The sequence below is a fragment of the Acyrthosiphon pisum genome, chromosome A2, assembly GCF_005508785.2.
Source record: "Acyrthosiphon pisum isolate AL4f chromosome A2, pea_aphid_22Mar2018_4r6ur, whole genome shotgun sequence".
Taxonomy (NCBI): domain Eukaryota; kingdom Metazoa; phylum Arthropoda; class Insecta; order Hemiptera; family Aphididae; genus Acyrthosiphon; species Acyrthosiphon pisum.
The window spans coordinates 36,481,444-36,506,501 of NC_042495.1; the positions used below are offsets into that span (position 1 = coordinate 36,481,444).

The 25,058-nt window shown below is 28.1% G+C and overlaps 1 protein-coding gene across 4 annotated transcripts in view; it reads left to right on the forward strand.

The window, feature by feature from the left end:
- The window catches only part of LOC100162601 (cyclic nucleotide-gated cation channel subunit A-like), a 207,743-nt gene extending 183,270 nt beyond the window's left edge, over nt 1-24,473 (forward strand). For 2 of the 4 annotated variants that reach the window (XM_029489432.1, XM_029489431.1), the window contains 6 exons: nt 9,054-9,209; nt 9,301-9,444; nt 12,774-13,029; nt 15,111-15,287; nt 18,400-18,529; nt 22,252-24,473. In XM_029489432.1, the coding sequence (XP_029345292.1) occupies nt 9,054-9,209; nt 9,301-9,444; nt 12,774-13,029; nt 15,111-15,287; nt 18,400-18,529; nt 22,252-22,414 (1,026 nt within the window). In that variant the 3' untranslated portion in view covers nt 22,415-24,473. Of the gene's footprint in view, nt 1-9,053; nt 9,210-9,300; nt 9,445-12,773; nt 13,030-15,110; nt 15,305-18,399; nt 18,530-22,251 lie in introns of all 4 variants that reach the window. The other 2 variants (XR_003839447.1, XM_029489433.1) reach the window with 2 other exon arrangements.
- Nucleotides 24,474-25,058: the final 585 nt, after the last annotated feature.

Genomic DNA, 25,058 nt, shown 5'->3' on the forward strand with positions numbered 1-25,058 from the left:
TAGCATGGATTTGAAAATGTTAAGTTAATGAAGTAGTGGTGGGCTCCATCCCTTACTCCATCATTTGGTTTTCATTCATATAATTTTAAACACAAACAAGTTTTTACCTAATTTTTTTTACACACATTTCCTAAATATTTTGTATAATAACTAGACATTTCATAAAATGACAAACAACAAATTGGCAATCTGTAGAATAGTGATATAACCCAAATAAATAGATTTCCTTCTATCATAATTAAGACAATTATTAATTTTATTAGCGCACAAAAAAAATATTTATTACAAAGTAGGTATCATTAATATACGATAAAATAACGATAAAATCCATCTTCTGTAACTTCCAAAACACATGCCAAAACATTATGAGCTTCTCCTCGTCCTCGATCAACATTTGAAATTGGTACTCTTACTGTGTTTCCAACAAGTGCCGGAGGGAATTTTTTATTTGATCTAGTTTTCATGTTTATAGCCTGTAATTTCAAATTACAATGTGCTTCTTTTCGCTGGTTTTCGATTTTTTTAGTTCTGATACAAAGCTTATATAACAAGTCTTTCTCCACAGATATTATGCCACTCGCATGGATTTTGCTATCACATGTTAGACATTGAACCATATTTTTATCGTTTTCTTCTGAACACACCAAATAATTCCCCTTATTTATACTATTGTCAACTGTACAAATATCTTCGTTAATCGTAGTGATAATATCTTCGTCATTGTTAGCAATATTTTCGTCATCCTTAAAATTTCCCGTATTTATATTATTATCAACTGTACAAATATCTTCGTCGATCGACGTGATATTATCTTCGTCATTGGTAATATTATTTTCGTCATCTTGATTAGTTGGGCCAATGAAATTGTGATCTACCAACTTAAGAAGACTCTCTTCATCATATAAATCTTAGACCTTCACTCCACTTTGAAGTGTTTTTGTCCCTCATCCATGTCATCAACATATTTTGAATGTCCTGGTTTGCCCGTTCAAAGTTCGAAACTTCCCTGACTTTGGGAATGTCGAGGTTTTCCATGAACGATTTTTAAATTGGGCCAATAATTTTTCAAGTTAGAAACAATTTGATTGGAAAATTCACAACCGTTGTCGGATTGTAATATAGAAGGTGCTCCAAGTAAAGTGAAAATATCAATTAAATTATAAGCCACTTCTTCTGCAGTTTTTGTCTTTAATGGTTTTATGACGACAAATTTAGTTAAATGGTCCTGATATACCATTATAAATTTAAAAAGTTTATCAGCATTTGATTGAAAATCGATCAAATCAACTTGACAGCGACTATTAAATTCACTAGAAATAATGGGTTTTACCTCTAATCCTTTTCTAATTTTTTTGTGTTTTAATTGACACAGTTCGCATAATGACAAATAAAGATCTACTTCAGACTACTTCGAAGCGCGTAATATTTTTAAACTTACTATTAAGCTCATACAACATTCTGTCTCGTCCTCCATGTCCTAACGATTGGTGAGCATCATGTAACACATCAAAAACGTTACTTTCTTTTATATAATATAATATATTGTTATCATTATTTTTAACAGGATAAATTAATTTACTATTATTATTAACGACCAAAATATCATATTTTTTAAGTAACCAATAGTCACGCGGCTCTTTTTTTTTGTTTTCGATTTAGCACTATCAACATCTTTAATTAATTGATAATATCGCTCATCAGTTAAAAATACACTATTTTTCAAGTCACATTGACGCTTCAATAACTCTGCGATAAAACGAACTTTCATTTCGCGCACTCGACTCTCCATGCACGACATTTTTTCAACGACTGAAATGTAAATGATAAAATAGTATAAGAGTATATGACTACGGTGACAAAATTATCGCGTTATCTGTCGGCAGTCGGAATTCTACTTTATAGATTACAGATTACAGATTACTAATGGATTTATATTAGGTGAAGGTACACTGTCAAATATCAATAGGTACTGATTATATGGATTTAATATATTACCTATACATTGTTTGGCATTTCATATAATGCTTAGGTAATTTAAACAATTTTATAGATTGCCGGCTGTATTTGGTGTTATATAGAATTCCTAGACATTATATAAAATACCAATATTATACACATTGCCGCTAACATATGCAATGATTTTATGTCATTGAAATCAAATTGAATACATTACATCGACTATGGTGAATTGTACACCTCTGCCCCACTCAGCAGTCAACACCTACCGCCAGGCCCGGCTTACATAGGCCCACGCCTAAAGTGGCACGTAAGCAGCACTTATTTAGTAAGAGGGTGGTATTTTCAAAATACTGCAGTATTATACTACTATTATATTATACTATTATTATTTACTATCATGATAGTATTATATTGATAGGGCGGCAAAATTTTATTTTGCCTATTTCACTATTTTCGATTGAGCCGATCCTACCTACGGCACAGCACAGTGGAACTCACTTGCCCGCCTTTTTAAATTTTTTTATTTAAAATAGAGATACTTTTTGTAAGTTGCCCGTACTTGATGCTAGTAGCAAGTTCTTGATGCTAGTTGCAAGTTACAATGAGTATCAAACTCAAGTACCAACGTTAGTATTCGAAAATTTAATACAAGGTTTTTCTTAAGTTGTTATAATAGCTGTTAAAAAACATTAAAGATGGTAACATTTGTTTTTCATAAGTGCTTAAAGTTCAAATTATAATAAATTCACGATATACTCATCAAAATCACGAAAGTTTGCAAATTATTTTGAGGTTAAAAATTTATGAAAATGTAAAACAAGGTTTCCCATTGGTAGTTCGAACTGTAAATAAAAAACTTTTTTTTATTATTTTATTCTAGTAATTGTACAATCTTAAATCATTATTTTTTACTATAAGCACAAGTGATATGTTATGAGAAATATAAAAATAGAATTAGTTTAAATTTAATTTAATTTAATTTACAAAATTTCAGACAGATGGCTTATATAGTTATTTAAAGTTTGGGGGTTAATCACATAGTAAATCACACCACCAAAAAACCTAAATATATATATATAAACACCATTTTTTTTTATAGAAATATTAAGATTAAATTTTGACAAAATTAGATAGGTATTTAAACGAGAAATAACAATTTTAGTTATTTTTTTGTAGTTTGTCGTAGTTATTCATGGGTACTTGAAACTTTTAAAGAATATTATTAGATTTTATACGCACCAATGACATTTTGAAATTAAATTTTTTCACCATAAATTAATTCAACCTACTGTATAACTAAATATATTGTATAAAAAGAATACTAGAAAAGTATAAAAAATTAATGCTATACCTAGTGTGTGCAATCTGTGTAAATATTTTTGGTATATCCCCTGTATGTATTATTCAGTTGACCATTATTACAAATTATAACAAATGTTAATATATAAATAAATAAATAATATAAATTACTAAAATGTTCAAATCCCTATAGCACCTATAGTTAACTAACACGTTATCATGGAGCTATATAATTAACTCAAAAACTACTCGTTCAATTTTAGATTTTGGTACGTTGATTTTCAAAAAGAATATCCGCTAAACAATTGTCCGTAGAATAGGAGGGTTCTTATTTTAAAAACAGAAGTTTATATCTCCACAAGACACTCTTTCAGTCATCCAAATATTTCGAGAGTTTGAAAATAATGGTCCTTGAGTATAGGTATATATTTAGAAAATCCTAAAATCAGAATTTTGGGGTGAACATGACTCTGGTGAACCACTCTGTATATAGGTACCTACACTCCGTATATCTGTATTGGTATGTACTATATATGCATCACATAATATACTAGTATTATGGTAATATGCATGTATATTGTATATATTATATAATATATACAATATATAGCTGATCTTCGCACCGAATCCACGATAACTATAATATTTAGAACCTCTCAGTTTGATATGCATTTCGGTGCAATATATTAAATCATTATAATATCATACTTCAATACAGCAATGAGGCTCGTCGGTCTCTGTGTGTACACATATTACAGGCTAACCGCTACGCGTCATCAGCTTTTCAGATCGTAAATCTGTGCGTGCTGGCGTTTTTTTTCCACGTGTATTTTTGCGTTTTTCCAATAATATTCGTTTTAATTTGTCGTCTACTGGTGTGACTGCCAAACCCAACGCGTTAGTAATATTCATCGGCACGTATTATACTGTGGGTGACATCATTGTGGTATTGTTCTCCACGCAGAGTACCAAATCACGAACTCCACCGTCCGCTGTAATTGTATAGTGTGATGCGATTACGCGAGCCCCGCAGAGCGTGTGTAAAAAAAATGTTCGATATTGCTTTGCCGATTTTGGTATCATTAGCATTAAATTATTCCTCAATTCTACCCCTACCCCATTAACACTCATGCAAGCCAAAAATATTATATATTAACTACCTTTCCTAAATGACGGCTTTTCAAACGCGCTCACCTCTATTGGTAAAATTACTCATTGTACTTTGACTTAATAAGCGCTTCACTAACAGACTAACTCACCATCCTAACCCTCTTATCAACCAACTATCACCCTCAACTGTTCTCAACAAAAAAAAGGCTAAAAATACAGGGGTGTCGTGATTAGGTAATCCAAGATAAAAAATAAAATACAAATTTAGATCACTATTAGCTATATACATTGAATATAACTATTATTATTATCGTAACGTATACTTTATGAGCCATTGCCACTCTTTTATTTGCATTTCATTATTTATTATTATTTAAAATTATATAATTATTATTGTTGTAACCGCTTATGATAGCGGAAACTCAAAATATCAAAGAAGTTACCAATAAACGGTCTATTACACTACACTGTATTGTGTATACCTATAATATTATAGTTTTATTTTATTTGTTTTATTTTACCTATTTTTAAATGTTTACTATGAGTTCTATTTTATGTTAATCTATTGTATTCCAGTGTACTGCAGCCTAATATAAATAAATAAATAAATAAATATAAATAAATTGTTGTAACCGATGACCTAATAAAAAGTATTGTTGAAACAAAATTTATAAATTCTGTCAATGAAACGTTAAATACCTAATAAAATTATAAGTGTTTTATGAGAGTAGATCTATGGCCCAATTTCGTTTTATGCATGATTAGGTGGTTTGAACGACAGTGCGGCTTGTTGACTATAATTGTAATCGAACCTGACGGGCAGTATTATAGTGTTATTGCGATTCGTTATGAACATTTTACTATTGTTGAGTAGGTACATTGTCGCGATTCATATTTTCAATAGTCTCGTTCAAAGTCCCATCACTGTATATTGACTTCAAACGAAATTTGGTGCAACATCGGTTTGATGAGCGTTTGGTAATTTAATTCAAAACTAAATAGTAATCATCTGTCTAATAATTTACACGCTTCAGAGTTACTTCCCGCTGAGGGGTGTCTGTTATTTTAATGTTACTGTGAATACACAATTTCGATGAAATAGTCATTTTAATAAGTCGACATAAATTTGTTTAACGTACTGAATTTTCAACGTTTTGTCGCAACACAGCAGTGGTAGGGTACATAGCAAAAACTGTTCGTGTCGACCGTCACGTCTAATCATTAATTTAAGTCATTATCGTTATACGTATTTTTGCGTACATTATGCGTTGTACACCGCAAATAAGCCTCCACGACGACGCATAATCATTTGCATAATAAATTATAGCGTTCAGTTAACTCCGGTTGATTATTGTATAAAAATCACGTCAAACGCATACGAGTAGAGTGTGATGAATTATATATTATATACGTTCTTAAATAACATCTATAGAACCCGGGTTGTTATAAACAAATCGTTTTGTTCCCGCCGTAATACCTACATATAGAGGCACGCATGACATATTGCAAGATTTCGCTGTGATTTATTAATTTTAACAATTTCAAAATTTGGTTGTGAAGCTTAAAAATTGTCACTAGCTGCTGTAGTTGCTCGGTGTACCCATACGTTGGCGTTAATTTTATTAATTTCGTATTTTTTGGGCACACGTTATTTCCACTGTGAATAAGTCTTATTGGAGCCAAACGTTTTATAACACAGTAAATTATCGTATGTTTCTGTAAGAATGACGTCGTCGGATGATAACACATTTAAACGCGTATATTCAAGTATCTGCAGAACCCGCTTTTTTACACGAATTTGTTGGGTATATCACTATAGTGGATAACATACTACATTATTATAATTTATAATGTGTTTTTGTATTTTTTGCATCGAATGAATAATTTTGTTTTCTGATATTTCACATTATATATACAGGTACCCACCGCACTATTGTTAACACATGCAAGATAATATATCAATAATACATTTATAATACAACCCGAACTATTATCATTGTAATATATTTACATTGCCATTATTATATAGAAACGCATATAATAATAATAACAATATTAACAATAATGTATACAGGCATAATATCTCCTTTTCAAAATTGAATAACACATTTGGCAGATATACCATGCTAATAAATCACCCAATATCCATTCTAAACTATTTATGCGTTAACTAGCTATTGGTACACATACCTGAAATAAGTAGGTGCCTACTTTATTTGAATCTTAGTGTCAACGTACTACGGCGCAGTTAGTATTATATTATCGCCAAAAATTTAATTGTAATGATGAACAAAACGAATACAATTTATTTTAATTTCCGGCATAATATTATAATAAATTATGACACAGACTTCGGACATGTTATGCACTTATACCATCACCTTTATATCACTACGACCCTATCAAAGAATGCGATATATGTACATCAAAAAAATATTTATACTCCAAGATATAGAATAAATAAACTCTGTATTTTAATTTACAGCACTGACCGTTACTACGATTGTGTTTAATTTTCCATCACACATTCTTATTGTCTGTGGTTTTTGTATTTCAATTTATGTTTTAATATAATATAAAATATTACTATTACGTATTACCTATATGTATAATGTCTGAAAAGTTTTGTATTGGTCTCCCCTCAAAACAAAAAAAAAAATGAAATAATAAAAGAAGTGATCGAAAAACTTTTAAAAATAACACTGGTGTTATACGGATCCGAGAAACAACTAAAAAGGTTTAAAATAAAAATGTATTAAAAATATATAACACCATGACGAATAATAATTTACGACCGTTGTTTTTATATTATAATAACAGTAATTAAATATTAATTTCTAAATAACCGATTGAAAACTAAAATTGTTATTAAAATAAAATTCGTTATCGACAAACAACATGAAGCTGTTTATAAATTCAGAATGCTAAGATTGGAAGTTGAGAACTCGTATCACTTCAATCATCTCGGTGCAGTAAAAAATATATACTGTTTTATTACACAGTATACATTTTAAACCTATAATAAATCATCGCACTCAAAACTCTATTCTGCTCGGATATCGGTTAAGACCTCGCGCGTGTATATTCAATATATTTCACCAGTAAGTTGTCAATAATTTTTCTTTACACTCTGGAGAACTGTTAAACACAATGAACATGTACGAAGTCTTGATCAGACTTGATTTCCAATCAACGAATAAGAATACTTGAAACTTTTGCAGCACTTATATTTTTAGCTTCAACAGTGATTGCAAAAAAAAAAAAAAAATAGCTTCACCCAGAATTTAAAATTTCAGATATTGTAGGCGTTAGAAAAATAAATAAAAAATTGAAAGTACAGACTCTGTTGAAAAGCGAAAAAAAGAAAATTCAATTTTAGTTTATAAAATGTCTCAAACGGCGTAAATCAATTTTTTGGGCTTATAGCTAAGGGCTAAGATATAGCAGCTATATAATTTGCATGTGTTCTAATCCAATATTTAGATAACCAAGATACAAATTCGAATCATTCACTTGCGAATTTAAATATGATTTCCTATTTGCATGTTTTGATTTTTTTCCATTTTCCAGTGAAACTCTGAAAGCGCATACATTTACGTATAGGTTATATGCAATTTCCGAGCATATATTATATTTACAGTTGAGAAAATCATATTTTGGGTAATATTATTTTCGTTTCATGCAATTAAAATTAAAGTCCCATATAATACATTTCGTTATAAAAAAAAAATGTATATCATATAATATTAATTAAATTACTTACTATATATTTCATAGTAAACAAACATTTATTTTTTTGGTCTAATTAATAATTGTCCAACTTAAATGTTTATATCAAATACAATTTGGTCATTATAAATGGCTTTAAAGTTCTTTTGCGTCCATGTTTTAAATTTGAAGTGGGAAATATTCTGAGTAATGCCACTGATATTGACCGATGTTTAAAGTTTAGACAGCGTGACAGAGTACAATGGACAGAAAACAGAGGTAAAAAATAATATGTTGTGTCATACAACGGCTGCGGCTAAACATAAATTACAAACACTTTTACAGATAACGTCTGGGTCTTTCCCAGCTGATTATTTTATGTATAACATACAATATATACAATATACATTACACACATAAATAAATTATATTTTTTTTCGATATTAATTAAACAAGCAACTATCAGATATACACTATACATAGGTAATAGCCTTAACTACCTTTAAGTATTTATAATTCACAAAACCTTTTAAAAACTCTTATTTTAATATTATACTTTACACATATATTTATATTTATCTAATAGCTAGTAAATATAATAAGTTATGAATTTAATTATTTTAATAAGTGAATAAGCTATTATTGTCGACTAATATTGTGACTAACGTGTTTATATAGAGTTGGATAATAATTTAACATGGATATAATGAACCATAAATGGTTTCAAATCACATACAATTTTAAATATTTGCATCAATTTATGAAATTTGAGTTAAAATAAATAAAGAAGTTAAAGAACTCTGATGTAAAACAATTTTCACAAAACTAACAACTTAATTGCGTTACGTATGTCGTATACCAATAGTAAATATTTATAAATATATTAATATACCAGAAACTTTTTTTAAATATATCATGTTCATTATTTTGTACTCTAATCTGAACACAAATAATAACAACACTCTTTATAATATCAGGCTCTTGATGAAGAACGTGTATTAGCAGCTTTACCAGATAAACTAAAAGCTGAGATAGCTATACACGTACATCTCGACACATTGAAGAAGGTCGAGATATTTCAGGACTGCGAACCTGGCTTATTAGAAGAACTCGTGCTCAAGCTCAGACTCCAAGTGCGTACCATTCATACATACATATACATATCTGTACATTTTAGTTTTGTTTCCATAATTCGTATCGTTTTTTTTTTCCTATAAAAATTAGGTGTTCAGCCCTGGAGACTACATATGCCGTAAAGGAGATGTGGGCAAAGAAATGTACATAGTAAAGAGAGGCATTCTTAGTGTCGTTGCCGACGACCAAAAAACCGAAATCGCCACTTTAAGCGCTGGAAGCGTTTTTGGAGAGGTCAGTAATAAAATAAATGGGTTTTTTTATGTACCTACCTATAGATACTATATAGTAGAACTATTTAATCCATATTGATTTTCCTTATATTAGAACTTCAATTTTGATCTTCGACAATTTATTGCTCATAAAACATCTATGGTTTCAACATCTAGAGTTCGTTTTTAATTAAGACTTAAATACTTGTTAAATTAGAGAATTTCGCACTTAAAATTATAATTAGTTGTCACCGTCTCACATACAGGCTATAAATTCTAGAAGGTAATTCATATTTTAAATATGTTAGGTCACTGGTATAAATTTGCATCTATAATCATTAATTTAAAAATATTGACAAAATTATTTTAGTATCAGTATTATTTTTGATAACATGAATTTCAAATAAATTAGGAATGTAAAATCACTATAACGTTTTGATAGTTAAATAAAAACAAAAATAATTAACATAACATTTAATTAATTGAGGAATACCACTCAAAAAACGTGGTCAGTACAATATTTGAAAATATATTTTTAGCATAATTATAATTTTCCTTACTGGTGGCACTCATCTTAAATCTGTTTGAACTTCAAATTTTATATAGGTACGTCATTTAAAAATTATTATATTTGATTTAATTTTCATGATAAAAATTGTTTATAGTTTATACCTAAACACATATCACAAACCATTATTCAAAATTGTCCGTATTTATCATGTAAAATATTACATATTGTTGCAAATTTTAAACTTTCAATCTGTTTTTTGGGCGAAAATAAGTTTATTAATTTCTATACCATAAAAATATTTTGTTTATGTTATATTAACAATAAATAATCCTGCTAAAAACATGACACTATTGCGTCAATATTATTTAAAAAGCACAATATATTATAGTATCGAATTTTATAGTTAATTTACTGTTCGCTGAAATTGAATTATACAACTATAGCTAATATAAACTAGATTCCAAAGCAACAATATGTTCAGTAAATTCAATACCTACCTGTGATTTATCAAATACAACTTAACACTATGCAAAATTTGTAAACACTTATACATGGCGTATTTCTTGGAAAATAAACACGAAGAATGATTTATAATATATATACCTACATACATATTACATATACATGTATTATGTATACGCGTCTGTGTTTGGATATGTATTTATGTATATATATGTGCGTATATATGGCTGTAATTAAGAGAAACACAAATGGTACCAATTAAACATACCTCCTTTTTGAATGTCAGTATACCGTTTCACTTCAGAGTACATTTTAAATATGCAAAATAATAAATTAAGTTAGTAAAAAAAGAGGGTATCTTTTTTATGTTATTTTTGGTAATTTGGTGTATTTAAAAATAAAATCACCGTTTTTTTTACCGTTAACATAGCCATTAAATTGCTATGCCACCGCGGTGCTTATTGCAATCATTGTTCGATGTGTCATTTGATCAGTGGTCATTAAAAAATACAATCATTCAATCATATAATATTATAGGTAGGTACATATTTTAAATACCTAAGAGTTCTACAATATTTTTTATGGCCACGGGCAAATATAAATTATTATTTAATAATTTGACTATGATTATTTAATAAATTATTCAAATAGGTAGGTAGTAAAATGTTAGTTAATACTTCTAGATATTAATATAAAAAGAAACAAATACCAAGTAATGAAATATTATATGCAACTATTATTTTCAGTACTTAGCCAAAAAGTAATAATATTTAGTACCTAACAAAAACTGATAAAATGTCCGATATTATGGTTACCAACAACATGGATCTTTTCATGATTAGTTATGTCAAAATTAAATCAGCATCATTACAAGGTTTTTTATGGATGGCCACCGGTCATGAATTCTTATACCATAGATTTTTTCCTTCTTCATTTTTCCATAAAATTATAATCTTACCCAAGGGATTTTCTTTGACTGTATACAACGTAGTTTTATTGACTGTAAAACAGTAATTTATCGTTGTTTGAAACAAAAGAATAAAAATATATTTTTATAATTTGCATACCTTTTACACAGAAGTAAAAAAATTCCAATTTCTAAAATTCGTTATAATCACAAACTATACAACTGAAAATTGTTATGCATGCCTAAATAATAAAAAATGAATAACTTGTAATCTTTTAAACTCAAGATTAACGTAAAAAATCCAATTGGACTTATTCATTCAGTGTAGGTATATTTTTAAAATTATAAAACTATAGTTCAATCTCTTCCTTTAAGCCTAAATAAATTAATATAAAATGTACCAATCAATGTAAGTGGTTACATAGTCTATAGACTTTAATATGTATGAAAAATATTAACGAAGAGTGGACTATTGAAGTGATAGTATAAAGATTAAATATGACTGTTAAGTATTTATTCAGAAATGTTATCTAAACATTTAAACATGCGTACATCATATATGTATATATAATATACATAAATGTATTGGCCAACCAACATAAATGTATGAATTAATAAATTTTGATTATTACTGTACCATTAAATATAGTGTATATATACATATAGTAGGTTTATATTGAGTAATAAAGTATATATCTTAATATGATTTTATGATAAACGTAATAAGCAACTAATTATTATTTGTCATTTTTGAAACAAATATTTTTTTTAATTTAATTATATATAATATTCTTAAGGTTCTTACCATATTATTCTTTTTTTATAGTATTATTTATGTTTTTAAATTATTTTTAAATATCTATTGATTGTATTTATATTTTATTGCCTATATAAGTTTTATTTAAAATTTGGTTGGACTTCAAAATGCTTTAAAATTATATTAATATTTAGTTTAGAATATAGTAACTAACAAACTTTTAACTTATATAGTTTAACTATATAACAGTACTCAAATAGTGAAGTATTTAGTAACTCTAAGAGGAATAAATAATGGCTTCTAAATTACTAATATAAGAAGATTATCAGAGATTACAAGTATTATACAATAAGATTAAAACACCAATATATATTTAATAATGAATTATATTAAGTAAAGCCCGAAATATGTTTAATAATATTAACGTATTTTCTTACTTTATTTAAATTTAAATCTTAATATATAACTTCTATTAGCTTTACTACAACTGAATTTATTTTAAAAATAAAATTGATTCTAACTCAAATCAATATTATTTATTGTATACAACAAAACCATTACTTATGTGTAGAATCAAAATTGTATGATATAAAATTGAGTCAATGTTTAATACTATAACTTTAAGTTTACGTATTATAACATCACGTGAAAATTATATTTTTGATTTTATGTCAAAAGTCAATTGATTACATTTTTTTTTTCATTTTTCCCTAGGTAAGCGTACTAGAAATAGCTGGAAACAAAACAGGCAATCGTCGCACAGCCAACGTCCGGAGTTTAGGGTACTCTGATCTATTTTGTCTGTCCAAAAGAGATCTCTGGGAAACACTAAGGGATTATCCCGAAGCTAGACACAGCCTAATGCAACGTGGTTGTCAGCTACTGCGAAAGGATAGACTATTAGATGAGGACGCGTTCCTACAAGCTCAGACGCAAAATGAAACCATAAACGAAGCAGTGTCTAGATTAGGTATGTATATAACATTTTTCATAAATTACAAATAGGTACAGTTTGAACATTCCATTACCAAATACGTTTTTATTATAAATTACAATGTACGCTCCACTAAGTAAAAATTCAGATTAGTTATTAAAATTATTAAATTTAACAGTTTTTTTTTTTTTTAACGCACTTCAATAAAGCTTTATTTCTACGACTAAAGTTTGTTTGGCACAAATTATTCTACACAGAACAATGTTGTCATAAAAAATGATTGCTTTAAAAGCAAAAAATAAATATTTTTCATCATTAATAAGGAACTAATAATTTATTTAATAATCTACGAATCATACTGTAATTCGCTTTCTTTGGTAATATCCTGTGTAAGCTATGTTGCCTTCAACGATAATAACAATTTAATAAAGTGTCGTAGTAGACATAACACTGAAATTTTAAATGCCATGAGTTCTTTAAATTATTTTATATTTTTGTAATATTAGACGTCACATATTATATTGGTATACAAAAAAAAAATGTAAAATATAAAGAATACATTCCTCGTATTAGTTTTCTCAAATTCAATACTATTTATTTGATTTCATTCGGAAATGTTAAGAAAAAAACGTACAATTTTCTTTTCAATGTTTCCAAAGAATTTCTTATTCCAATAGAAATACCAACTAATTAAATTAATCATATTGCTGCAATGATATGAGTACCTATATAACTTTTGTCGTTGAAGAATAAATTTAAGTTAAATTCTTTAATCTTATGGTTAAAGACTTATAAATGTTGGAATATTACAAATTTGTAATAAATTGTATTGACAATAAATATGTTATAACAATATGTATATTATGTTATATAAATGCCACGAACATAAAAATTTAAAATATAAGTGAATATGTATCACATATGTACATATATATACTTAAGTAAATATTATATCTTGTAGTTCTTGAGAATGGTGAAATGATTACATTTTAGTTCTAGAAAAGCTGAAATAGATGAAAAATAAATAATGGTGTTGAAAGATTAAATTCCCATCAAATGTCATCACATATGGTTGCATCTGATAAATGATGACAGCTCGTAAGATGAACAATAATGTAAGATTCTACACAAAAATGATTTATGACAGATATTCAATACTGATAATTTAATATAATTATAGTATCTCGAGCATTAATTTGAAATTGTAGTAAATATAGTAACCAAACAAACTTAAATGTATAGTAATAGTGTATATTTGGTTGAAAATGTGTAAAACCTTTTATTTATTTATATTATCAGGTTATTTTGTGTTTGAAATATTATAAAATTTGACTGTTAAATGCACTTAAAATGATAATAGATACCCAACGTTAAATGTATAATGTAAAAGTTCATAATACCTACTAAAGTAACAATTAGTACAGCAGGCTTCTCTGCTGATTCTCCCCTAATCAATATAAATAGTGACTAGATGTACAATACATTATGTAACTTATACAATTTTAGACCTAAGATAATAATATTGTAATAAATAGCATATTAATGTTGATATCCTAAAATGCATAATCTGTGGTCGTTTTGAAGGTAAAATAACCCTATTTTATCACCATTCAAATTCGTTTGATTATTAATTCATATAGTTAATGTTTTACATACTAATAAACACTTTTAATAGATAGGTACTTCAATGGAGACTAAAAGGGGTGTAGACCGAAGGACCCCTTATTAGATGTCCCAATATTATGTGTAAGCCTCAGTATAATTAATTTTTCCATATTATGAATATATTACAAATTACAATATTATAATATGTTTGAATTATTATGAATATATTTTTTTTTATACTTTTTGTGATTGTTAATTTCAATATCCTTAAGTTAGTTTTAGAATTTCAAGTTCTCCAAGTAGTAGCCAACCTACATTTCCAGTGTTAATTTTTTTTTTCATATAATTTTCACCTTTTTGAAATAGATAAAACCATATTATAGTATAATAATGATGTCCGTTCGTTCGCCTTAACCTTAACATTATACCAATCTATCGTAAACATTTATTTCGTCCGTTACAACTATACACTACTTATATATTATAATAATAGGTATGTATATAATATATAGACTGTAACCACTACGTGTCCCCGAACCGAGGCGTGGAAGGATACATTAGATTAGCCAACAGCAGGGACGAATTCGGACAGCCAACTCTGCGGCAGTCCAATCGCAAGCAGTCAAAGAACAAGTCAAAATTCTCGACGGTCGTTATGAAACCGAACCGGAAGCAATTCGCTCAAGTTTGTACGTCGCCAATGAGGGTGCGTGACGGACACTTGCTATTGCGCGCCCGTTATGAGGACGTTAAACCCGCGTGTGTATTGTCTCTGTCTTATATGTACGCACAACATTGCAGGGTTTACGTTCTGAACATCCATTCAACTCTATTACCTATTTTTAATATCACAGCGAATTGATATATTATCAGTTACCACATTTAAAGGTAAAAATATTACCAGGGACCACGCGTAGGTTTTTTTTGTGTTTAATTTTGAAGCAAGTTATGTGAGTTCTAAATTTCGTTAAATTTTCGTAAAATTTAAAATTCTCACATAATTTGGTTTACAATTAAAGTATCGAGAACGCTATACGCGTGTGGTCCTGCTTAATATTCTTATCTTTATTTTTATTATAGATCATTAAATTCATTCTAATATTATAAACAACAGTAGAATTAAATGTATAATTCTGAATGTAAAATTTTACTTGTTATGCGTTTGTAAGACGGAGACATATGTGCGGGTATAACGTCGTTTTAACAGTACAGTGAGATTACGTCCCGCGAAGATTTACACACTACAATCAGAACTCGATCAATCGATCTGCCACTTTTTGCGATGACATTGGTGGTCAATTCTCGCGGGACTCACCCTGTATATCGTAACGATAAATCTGGGTGAAGGTTATTGCAGATGTTTTTGTTGTTGTTGTTGTTGTTGTTGTGCGGTATTGTATTGCATACGTACGATATAATGGCTCCTTCAATTGTGTATAATATTATATTAATATAATATTATTAGACGATACATAAATTATCCTATATAATATAATATCTATATAGATGATATTATAAGCCAGATTTACCAAGAATGCTCACTTCTATATTATGATTTTTGGAATTTCCGTGTGTATTCGAAATTCTCATTTTTAAATATCTAATTAAATTTGTTGCCATAAGTTGTGATCAAAATGGTAGTCAAGCAAGAGTGTCCTAACATAAAGTTCGTTAAACTTAAATATAAATACCTTATATAGGTGGGTGTTTCGATTCAATATTTCATGAATTATTAAGAATAAAATAATTTTGAATTTATTGTTCATGATTTTGAATAGGTACATATTCACAACAATTAAAAAATTAAGAATTTTGTAATATTATTTATTATGAAATTGTAGTAAAAACGTAGGTATTTTAAGTTGTTATTCCCCCTCACCATTCAAAGAAACACCACAAATTAATTTTACCCAATTTTTTTTTGAAAATGTTGCAAACAAGTTGCGTATATCTGAGTTATTAAACTAATGTACTAATGTACTAATGTTTAACTAATGGTACTAATCATGATGACCTAGAGATAGCAGGCTATAGAGTTATAAATAAATATTATACATTTATAATATACTAGGAGATCCCGTTCATTTCGTTGCCCGTAAAAAATGCATTATATACATTTTTTTTCTAATTTTATTTTACTGGAAAGGTGGCGCAACCAATTCATTCCTATTTTAGCTCTCGATATTTTGTGGACAGAAGTTGTGTTCATAGATTCAGGAAGTAAAAAGGGTTTTGAAACCCGAAAAAAATCGAAACCTTTTCAGACACGAAACCCAAAAACCGAAAAAAAATCGAAACTGTTTTTAGACCCGAAATTTAAAACCCGAAAAAAATTGAAACAGTTTTCAGACACGAACTAACACGTTTTTACTCATAAAACTGCATAAAACTACGCTTTAAACCTGATCCACGAAATACTTTATAATTTTAAAATTATCCCCATGAGTATCGGACTACTCAAGAACTACTTTCTAGAAAACATGCGTGACAAAGATTTCCATTTCAAATTTACATATTTAGATATACAGATGAAACATATTTAGTTACTAGTACTATAGTTATTATTTTCGCTAAATGTTTACAAATAACAAAATGCCAATAGATTAACATTGATTAGTGATTACTTGTATATATTCAAATCATCATGGCCTCTATATCTTCTAAACCTTACATCATGAATTATAATATTATCTCTACTATAGTAGTATATAATAGGTGTTTAAAGTTTAATAACTCTAATTAACTATGTATATACTATTCGTTCGAGTATACATTTAGAAGCATCAACATCTTAAAAAAAAATCAATTGATTCAACAATGTCCAATAAAAATATGCGGTTTTCATCTTAAAAAAAAAAAGTTTGAAACTTTGAAATGATATTGACAAAATAGGGGTGGGCAAGTTTGGCGAATCACCCATGTACATGCATACATATTACACGCTGAGCAATTTTTGCGTGCTGAATTTAGCCGTTAACTCATTCCTTCACTGCAGCAACGGGTATATAGTCTCATCGCGAACTAAGGCGTAATACGTAGAACAACATAATATATTATGGTTGAGACGGCGGCGGTGGTGGGGGTGGTGGTGACGGCGACGGATATATATTATTATATATAAATATAATATAGAGAGAGTTGACGCCCAGCTACTCAGACCACTCCGTATTTCGTTTCTGTAATGGATCCAAAAACAAACGAAGGCCAAAAAAAAAACAAAGTATTCAAAAGAATACTTAAATTCACCCATGATGACAACAGCAATAATAATAATAATAATAATGCACACACCAAAGTTCCAACGCTTCCTGTTCGCGCGCTATGACATCGCTGCAGCATGCTGTATCCGCTGAAAAGTTGGCATACCTTGTATACCTATAACAATATTGTATTGTATTATTATATTATATTACATTATTGTATACATAATGTGGTTTGATAATTTATAAACACAATATAATCATAATGTATATAACACTACAGCTGGTTGGATAATAATATAACACGTATACCTAATTGCATTTAACAAAATGTATAACAATTAATAATATAATATACTAATAATAATTAATACAACGCATTCGACTAATATTGACATATTTAATAGTTATAAGTCTACTAATATATGCCTATTAATATTATATATGTTGTACCTGTACTAATAATATATTTTTAACATAAAATTGTTGTACTTATACTAATCATATTCGTATCCATATAATTTTACCTATATGCGTATCATATATTTCGTGCACGATGATATAATATTCTGATTGTTGCAATATTCTTTTGTATTTTCAGATACCACAATGAAAGATGTGACTACTCGGTTGTCAAATCTCGTGACCGAATATTACAATCAAAATGTCAAGCTCAATGAAAAAATTACCGAATTGGAGGAACAAATACGAGTTGTCAAATATCATTCAATGTAAATATTTAAAAAAACAATCAATTTGAATACATAGTACGCACCTATAAGGTTAATTTTTATATTTATCTCAATCAATTAAATAGTACGAGAAACAAACGTAATTTTAGCGTGAAACTTCGAACATACATTTTCAAAGCATCCGATCCACAACATTTAATAGGAATATTGATAATTGAAAAACTTTTTGTTGAAGTATATTGAAAAACGTAACTTTTAAAGGGATAAAGTGTTTATATTCCTTTCAAAACCTTTTTCAAGAAATTTTAAAATGTTTATATGGAAATATTAACCTACACATTTACCTTCCAATGACCTGTAGCATCACATATATATACTTACTCGTACATTTAGTGTTTGTATAGAGTCTGATGGTCGTTTTTGATTAGATATTACAATAATATGCTAATTTTTCGAGAACGTTAAAACCTAAAAAATTAGAGAGATTTAGAGGAGATATTTATTAATTTATTATTTTCTACGCTATATGGGAAAACAACGAATCTCTTATTAATTATTCTATATAATAATATATTATCTATATAAATAAAAATGAGTGTCGCTTTTTTCCAAACTCAAAATATTGAAAACTACTCGCCCGAATTACTTGAAATTCAACACAGATGTTTAGCCGGATTAGGGGAAGGTCAGTAGCTATACTAAAATCGCAAAATATAACTCAAAGTCACAGGGAATAAAGATACAAGATTGGTACAAGTGGTGCGCTCTAACGGATTAATATTCAATATACATAATAACGTATATAAATAATAATAATAATTATAATCTATATAAAGTTGTTATTTCTCCTATAGCAACCATCTATAAACAAAAACGGAAATCTGAAAATACCCGTAAAATTTTAAAAATTGGTCCAGCAGTTATTAATTGATGAAGTAATATTTAAATACGTTTTCATTAACAGTTTTGTATATTTACTTGCCGATCACATTAAACGATAACATTTGAATAAAAAATTCTACATATCATCGTCCGAAGGCAAAATAAACAACTAATCACGAGCGAAGCTGTGACGGGTCGGCTAGTATTAAATAAAAATTATACCTAGGTAATAGCTAAGTATACGTGTTTGATTTTGTTTCGGGATACCTTGAAGCAATTTCCTGCGGTTTTATTTTCTTTTCTTTGGGTAAGCAATTTAATTTAATTGGAGTGTTAATAAAATTACGTTTTGATCGATAAAAATGTCGATCGACGTACAAAGCTTAATCTTTTCAAACAACGCACAACAATTGCCTTCATGAAAATTCTCATAATGATAATTTATACAACTCCGTCGTATATTCGTATTCGGAAATTTGTTCAGAAATGAATAGCATTCTACGATACGCCATTATCTATTGTAATATTTGTCCATTTTAGCGCCTCCTTTTGTCTAAATTATATTAGATAAACAATATATTATACGCTTAACGTCTCTGTCTCGCCCTACGAACATCAAATAAATAATGAGAAATGGTACAGTGGGCTGGTCTATGTCAAATGGGAAAAAAAACGTATAATATAACGGGATTGTGGGGTTATTTACGTTCATTCGTCCCGCATACTCTTCCACTGCAAAAAGTTTTATTAGCATTTTTGTATTTATGCATTTAAAGTACTCATTTTTAAAAAAATCTACCAAATGTCATTATTGTAAGTGAATGTTATTAAGCGGTAGATAGATTACTCTGCAGATCGGGACGTTTCTTTCCAGTTGCTCGGATGTTTTTAGTGGCAGAGGTGAAGTATAATTGCGGTATTACAGTTAAATACGATTCTGAGTCAAAATATTTACATTCAATTTCATAAATTATTAATGGGTGTACTGTAATATTAATAAAACTATATGCACAAATTGGGTGGGTGAATTCAAGTTTCAAGGCAATGATAAATCGTTGCTGAGCTTGATTTACCAAAAACTTGTTAAAATTTGGATTTCTTATATTATTCTTTCTCTGGATTTTGATATTTTCGATGTTTTTATCAAAAACTTTAAAAATGTTTTACGAAACCACACGCTGTTATATAATATAATAAATAAATAAAATACATTATGTTAGATCACACATGAACACGCACGTTCCATATTATTTTACATTTTTTGTTGCTTAAATATTTTAGAACTTATTGTAATACATTTTATTTGTTTTATAATAAATAATGCTTTTCAATCTATTTTTCTTCTGGGAAGTAGAAGTACCTTAAAAGTTAAAAGTTACATATGACTTTTTGTTGATCAGAAATTGAACACAAGTAGTAGGTACTTTGTTAGGTTGGTCATTTGTTACGTTGCGCAAATGCATGTAATTATTTTTATAGTATACACTTTTTTTTCAAAATTACTGTAAGTTTTATTCAATTAACCAAAATATATAATTTCATCAAATTTACATGTGTTATGTGTCTTCAAACACTATTTTGATGGTACAGTTTTAGTGATAAATAATGAGTTATTTTTATTATAGAAAACGCTAAAAATTAAAAAAATGGTTTTGAATATTTAACTTTTATTTTTAATGAATATCAAAATAAGAAATATTTTACTTGCCTTCGCGTATTAGGTACATGATAATTTTATGTTGGTAAGATTTTATAATCATTAATAAATTATACTCAAAATATGTTTTGTTAATAAAAATGTAACATACCAATCTCAAACAGCCAAGTATGTTGTAAAACTTGACGCTGTTTGACGCGTCAAAATAAATATGATGATTGATGACATGCTATTAATTTTATAATTATTTTTCTATGCAATTAAAAAAAAATATTTAATCTGATCTTTTATATTATAGTATATTATATTATATATGTATAATATAGTATATTAATACTACATTAAACACAAATACTTCAATTTAACACGTATATATATTTAAATACTTATACTTCTATGAATCTACTTAGACTGCAGTCTGCAGTATAATATAATATACAACGTGCAAATAATTTTATTTTTAACAAGCATTTATATAAAAAATGAAAATACTTTATTATAAGATCAATAGATTTCTGAGTTTATTAAATATACCTATAACTACACAAATCGCACATTTTCAATACTGTAACAACCTTTGTGTGTAGGTACATATTATAGTAGATACTGTAACTCATTCTGTTCAGATTCTTTGTATTTTTTTTATGCAAATATTTTTTAATTTTCTATAGTAATGATTAATAACCAAATAATTAATTTTTAAGTTATTTGAATAGGATTTCAAATAATTTTTTTTTTTTTTTTGACTTCACTACACTTTAAGTTTATACTCAAATAAAATGCTCGTTTTTACAATATAAAACAATTTAAATTAAAAAAGTGTTTAAAATATATTATAATCATTTTTTTTTGAGGGTCAGGGATTCGTCGCATAGAACCGGGGTCACCCATACCTGTTAGCCTGTGACTCCGAACTTGTGCTTGACTGCCACACACATTAGTGGCTGCAGCCAACCACCACGTCACACTAGGCTATATATTCGACAATTTTTAATTGTGTAGGTTAAAAAATATAAAACTAAATTGAAAACAAATTCACAAAAGTTCAACAGAATATTATTATACACTAAACAATAAGCATTAAACATTTAAAAATCATTATTTTTTTTTAACATTAGGTAGGTAGGTACATTGTGTATATTATTATAATATTATATATAGAACTTATACACATAATAATAAAATATACTAAATACTAATCGATATTGTTGTTTGTTTTTAGAACTGATTCAAAATACGAGGATCAACAGGGTTCGAATGTTGAAAATGACTCAACTTCGTCATCTAGCCAATCAACGGTATTCGGGACTTATGCCACAAGGAGATCGTTTAACGTTCCAAAGAATTCTTGGGCTCGAAGGCGTCGTAAACTTAAGTCTACCTGATGTTTAACGGACGGGCTATCTCATTTACAGGATCCATATGCCTCGGCTTAATATAAACCACGGTGATTAGTGTATATACTTGATATTGGATAGTTAAAAAAAATCCACTGCCAATATTTAAGTGCATTGTATGCATACGGTTTATATTAAATAATGGATCTATGTAGGCAAAAAATTATGGGGTAGTCTACTGAAATGTACATACGAAAATATATATAATATAATACATAAAACAAAAAATTGTACGCCAGTCAACAGTCAACTTTCTATTTCGATTTGCATATAAATGACTTCTGTGTAGTTAAAACTAGTATCATGGTATTTTCATTAGCCAAGCAAGAGCTTAATGGTGATATCAAAAATACTGTAAAATATTCCTACAGAAAAATGTTGTCTTGTCTACATTGTCTGGTTTTTAAATAATTTAACTTATTTCATAGTATAATTTTACGTAAAAAAATAATCCAGTTAAAATATTCCCATGATGTATCAAATATAAATTTTTAAAATACCAAAATAACCATAAAGTATGTGCATCACGTTCTTGTGTTCATTTGGTTTGTAAAAAGTAATGTACCTAATAAAATTAGTATTTAAATTTTTATAACACCCACTACGTTTAAAAATTAAATTAAACTAAAATTTAATGATTAGATATATTATTTTGTTACATGAAAATCTTACGATATTAAATTCTAATTTATATAGACTTATTTTTGTTGAACATTCAATGTTCTAAACTTGGGTACAAACATGAAACAATTGCTAAACACAATTAGTTTAATGTTATATGATAGTAATATCTGCTACGGATCGTAATAGAATATAAACCCAATTTAATTTATCTTGTAACAAAATATATTCTCGCAAACATTTTATTGTACATAGACACATAGTACATACCAATATATGATAAAAGTTATTTGAATTGAGTGACATATCACTGTTGGGTCCCGTGGATTTAAGCCTAATTGAGTTCAAAAAATATCATAAAATCGAACCCAAAATACATTTAAAAAAAACATTTTTCTTCCTATTTACAGACTTAGAACTATCAAAACGCGATATGTCAGTAAAATTCTAAAAAAATTGAACTCAATTAAGCGTATTATTTTACGAAATTCAGCCATAAATAGAATTCCAGATCTGGGACTAAACTCTGTATAACTCGCGAATTGAGTGCCATTGCTTTGGAGATTCTATGTAGGTATACGGTGACCGTAGGTTTCCTTTTACATTCAAATCTTTTACCTGGCAATCAATAGAAAACATTGGGTAAGAAACAGAAAATGCAGAGGGTGATAAAAAATGTATCAGGATTGAAAAATTTCCGAGAACTATTAATAAACAAAATGGTTCCATATAAATTAAATATTAAAATCGCGTATTTTTTTTATTTGATGGCAGTTGGACCAAATATTTTTTAAACGATTCAGCGTTCAGTTTCAGTTCTACGAAACACACACAACAGTTATGGCACAAAATATAACTACAATAAGTTATCTATAAAATTACAAATTCTTAAATTAATTAATTGTATAATTAAAACATAGGATCACTTTTCTTCGTATTGGTTTTAGATGTATTCATTCATTGTATGTTTACTTTTACTATCTACTCGTCAGTCATCCATAAAATTCGTTATTTATTCTAAAGCGTAAAATTGTAATTATATTACCCTCAACTTTGTTCGTATAAAATTGTCGATAATTAAATAATACGCAACATTGTATCCAAAACTAATCAAATATTAATAGGTACCTCCCATATTATATTAAACAAAACTGTTGACCAACAAAACTGTTTTACATTTTTCTAACAATATTGTACAGAAAGTACCTACTTACATGGATTGTTGTAGAGTAAATTTTAAGAGTATTATATTATATTTTCAATAATTCCTACAGTATTTATTTTAATACTAATTCATAATGTTATTGGCTATTTTGATTTTGATTTTGCATAGTGCATACTGCATACACTAATATCACCCACCAAGCATAGTTATTGAATCGTGTTATGGAAATGGAAGCCGTGTAAATAAACACAATCATTGTTATGATGTTTCATTTATGTATATTACATTCTATACCTACATTCAAAATAACGTTAGTTTAGCTTAACTAATTACAGTGAAATACTCGGGTACGGTGTAGTAGGTATATGATGATGTGATATTAATCCATCTCTGAACGCACCGCAATAATAATATCAACAACAAAATTATTATTTCTAACATCACAACGAGTATCCGAGGTACACACTAATCGAATATAATATTTATAACCTCGAGGCACGTATCCAGGGGGGGTCCATGGAAATTAGGGGTCACATAAGTTTTGAAAGCCATTAGGTACGGGCACTTCTGTAGCGAATTAGTTTTTAACTACTACACTGACTACACGCACTATTTGTTTCATATCTTTAAACCATATACTACATAGTACAGAGGTAGTAAATTTGCGTTTCCGCTGAACCAATTTTTCGTTTTTAGCTTTAATATCGGCTTAACTTTAGGCCAGCTTCACATGGATTCGTATCATATGCACGTGTTTCATTCTAAACTGTTTAACTTCAAATTATGTGTCTCTCCGACGATGGCCATGAAAAATTAAGCTAAAAGAATTTTAAACATTATTTTATT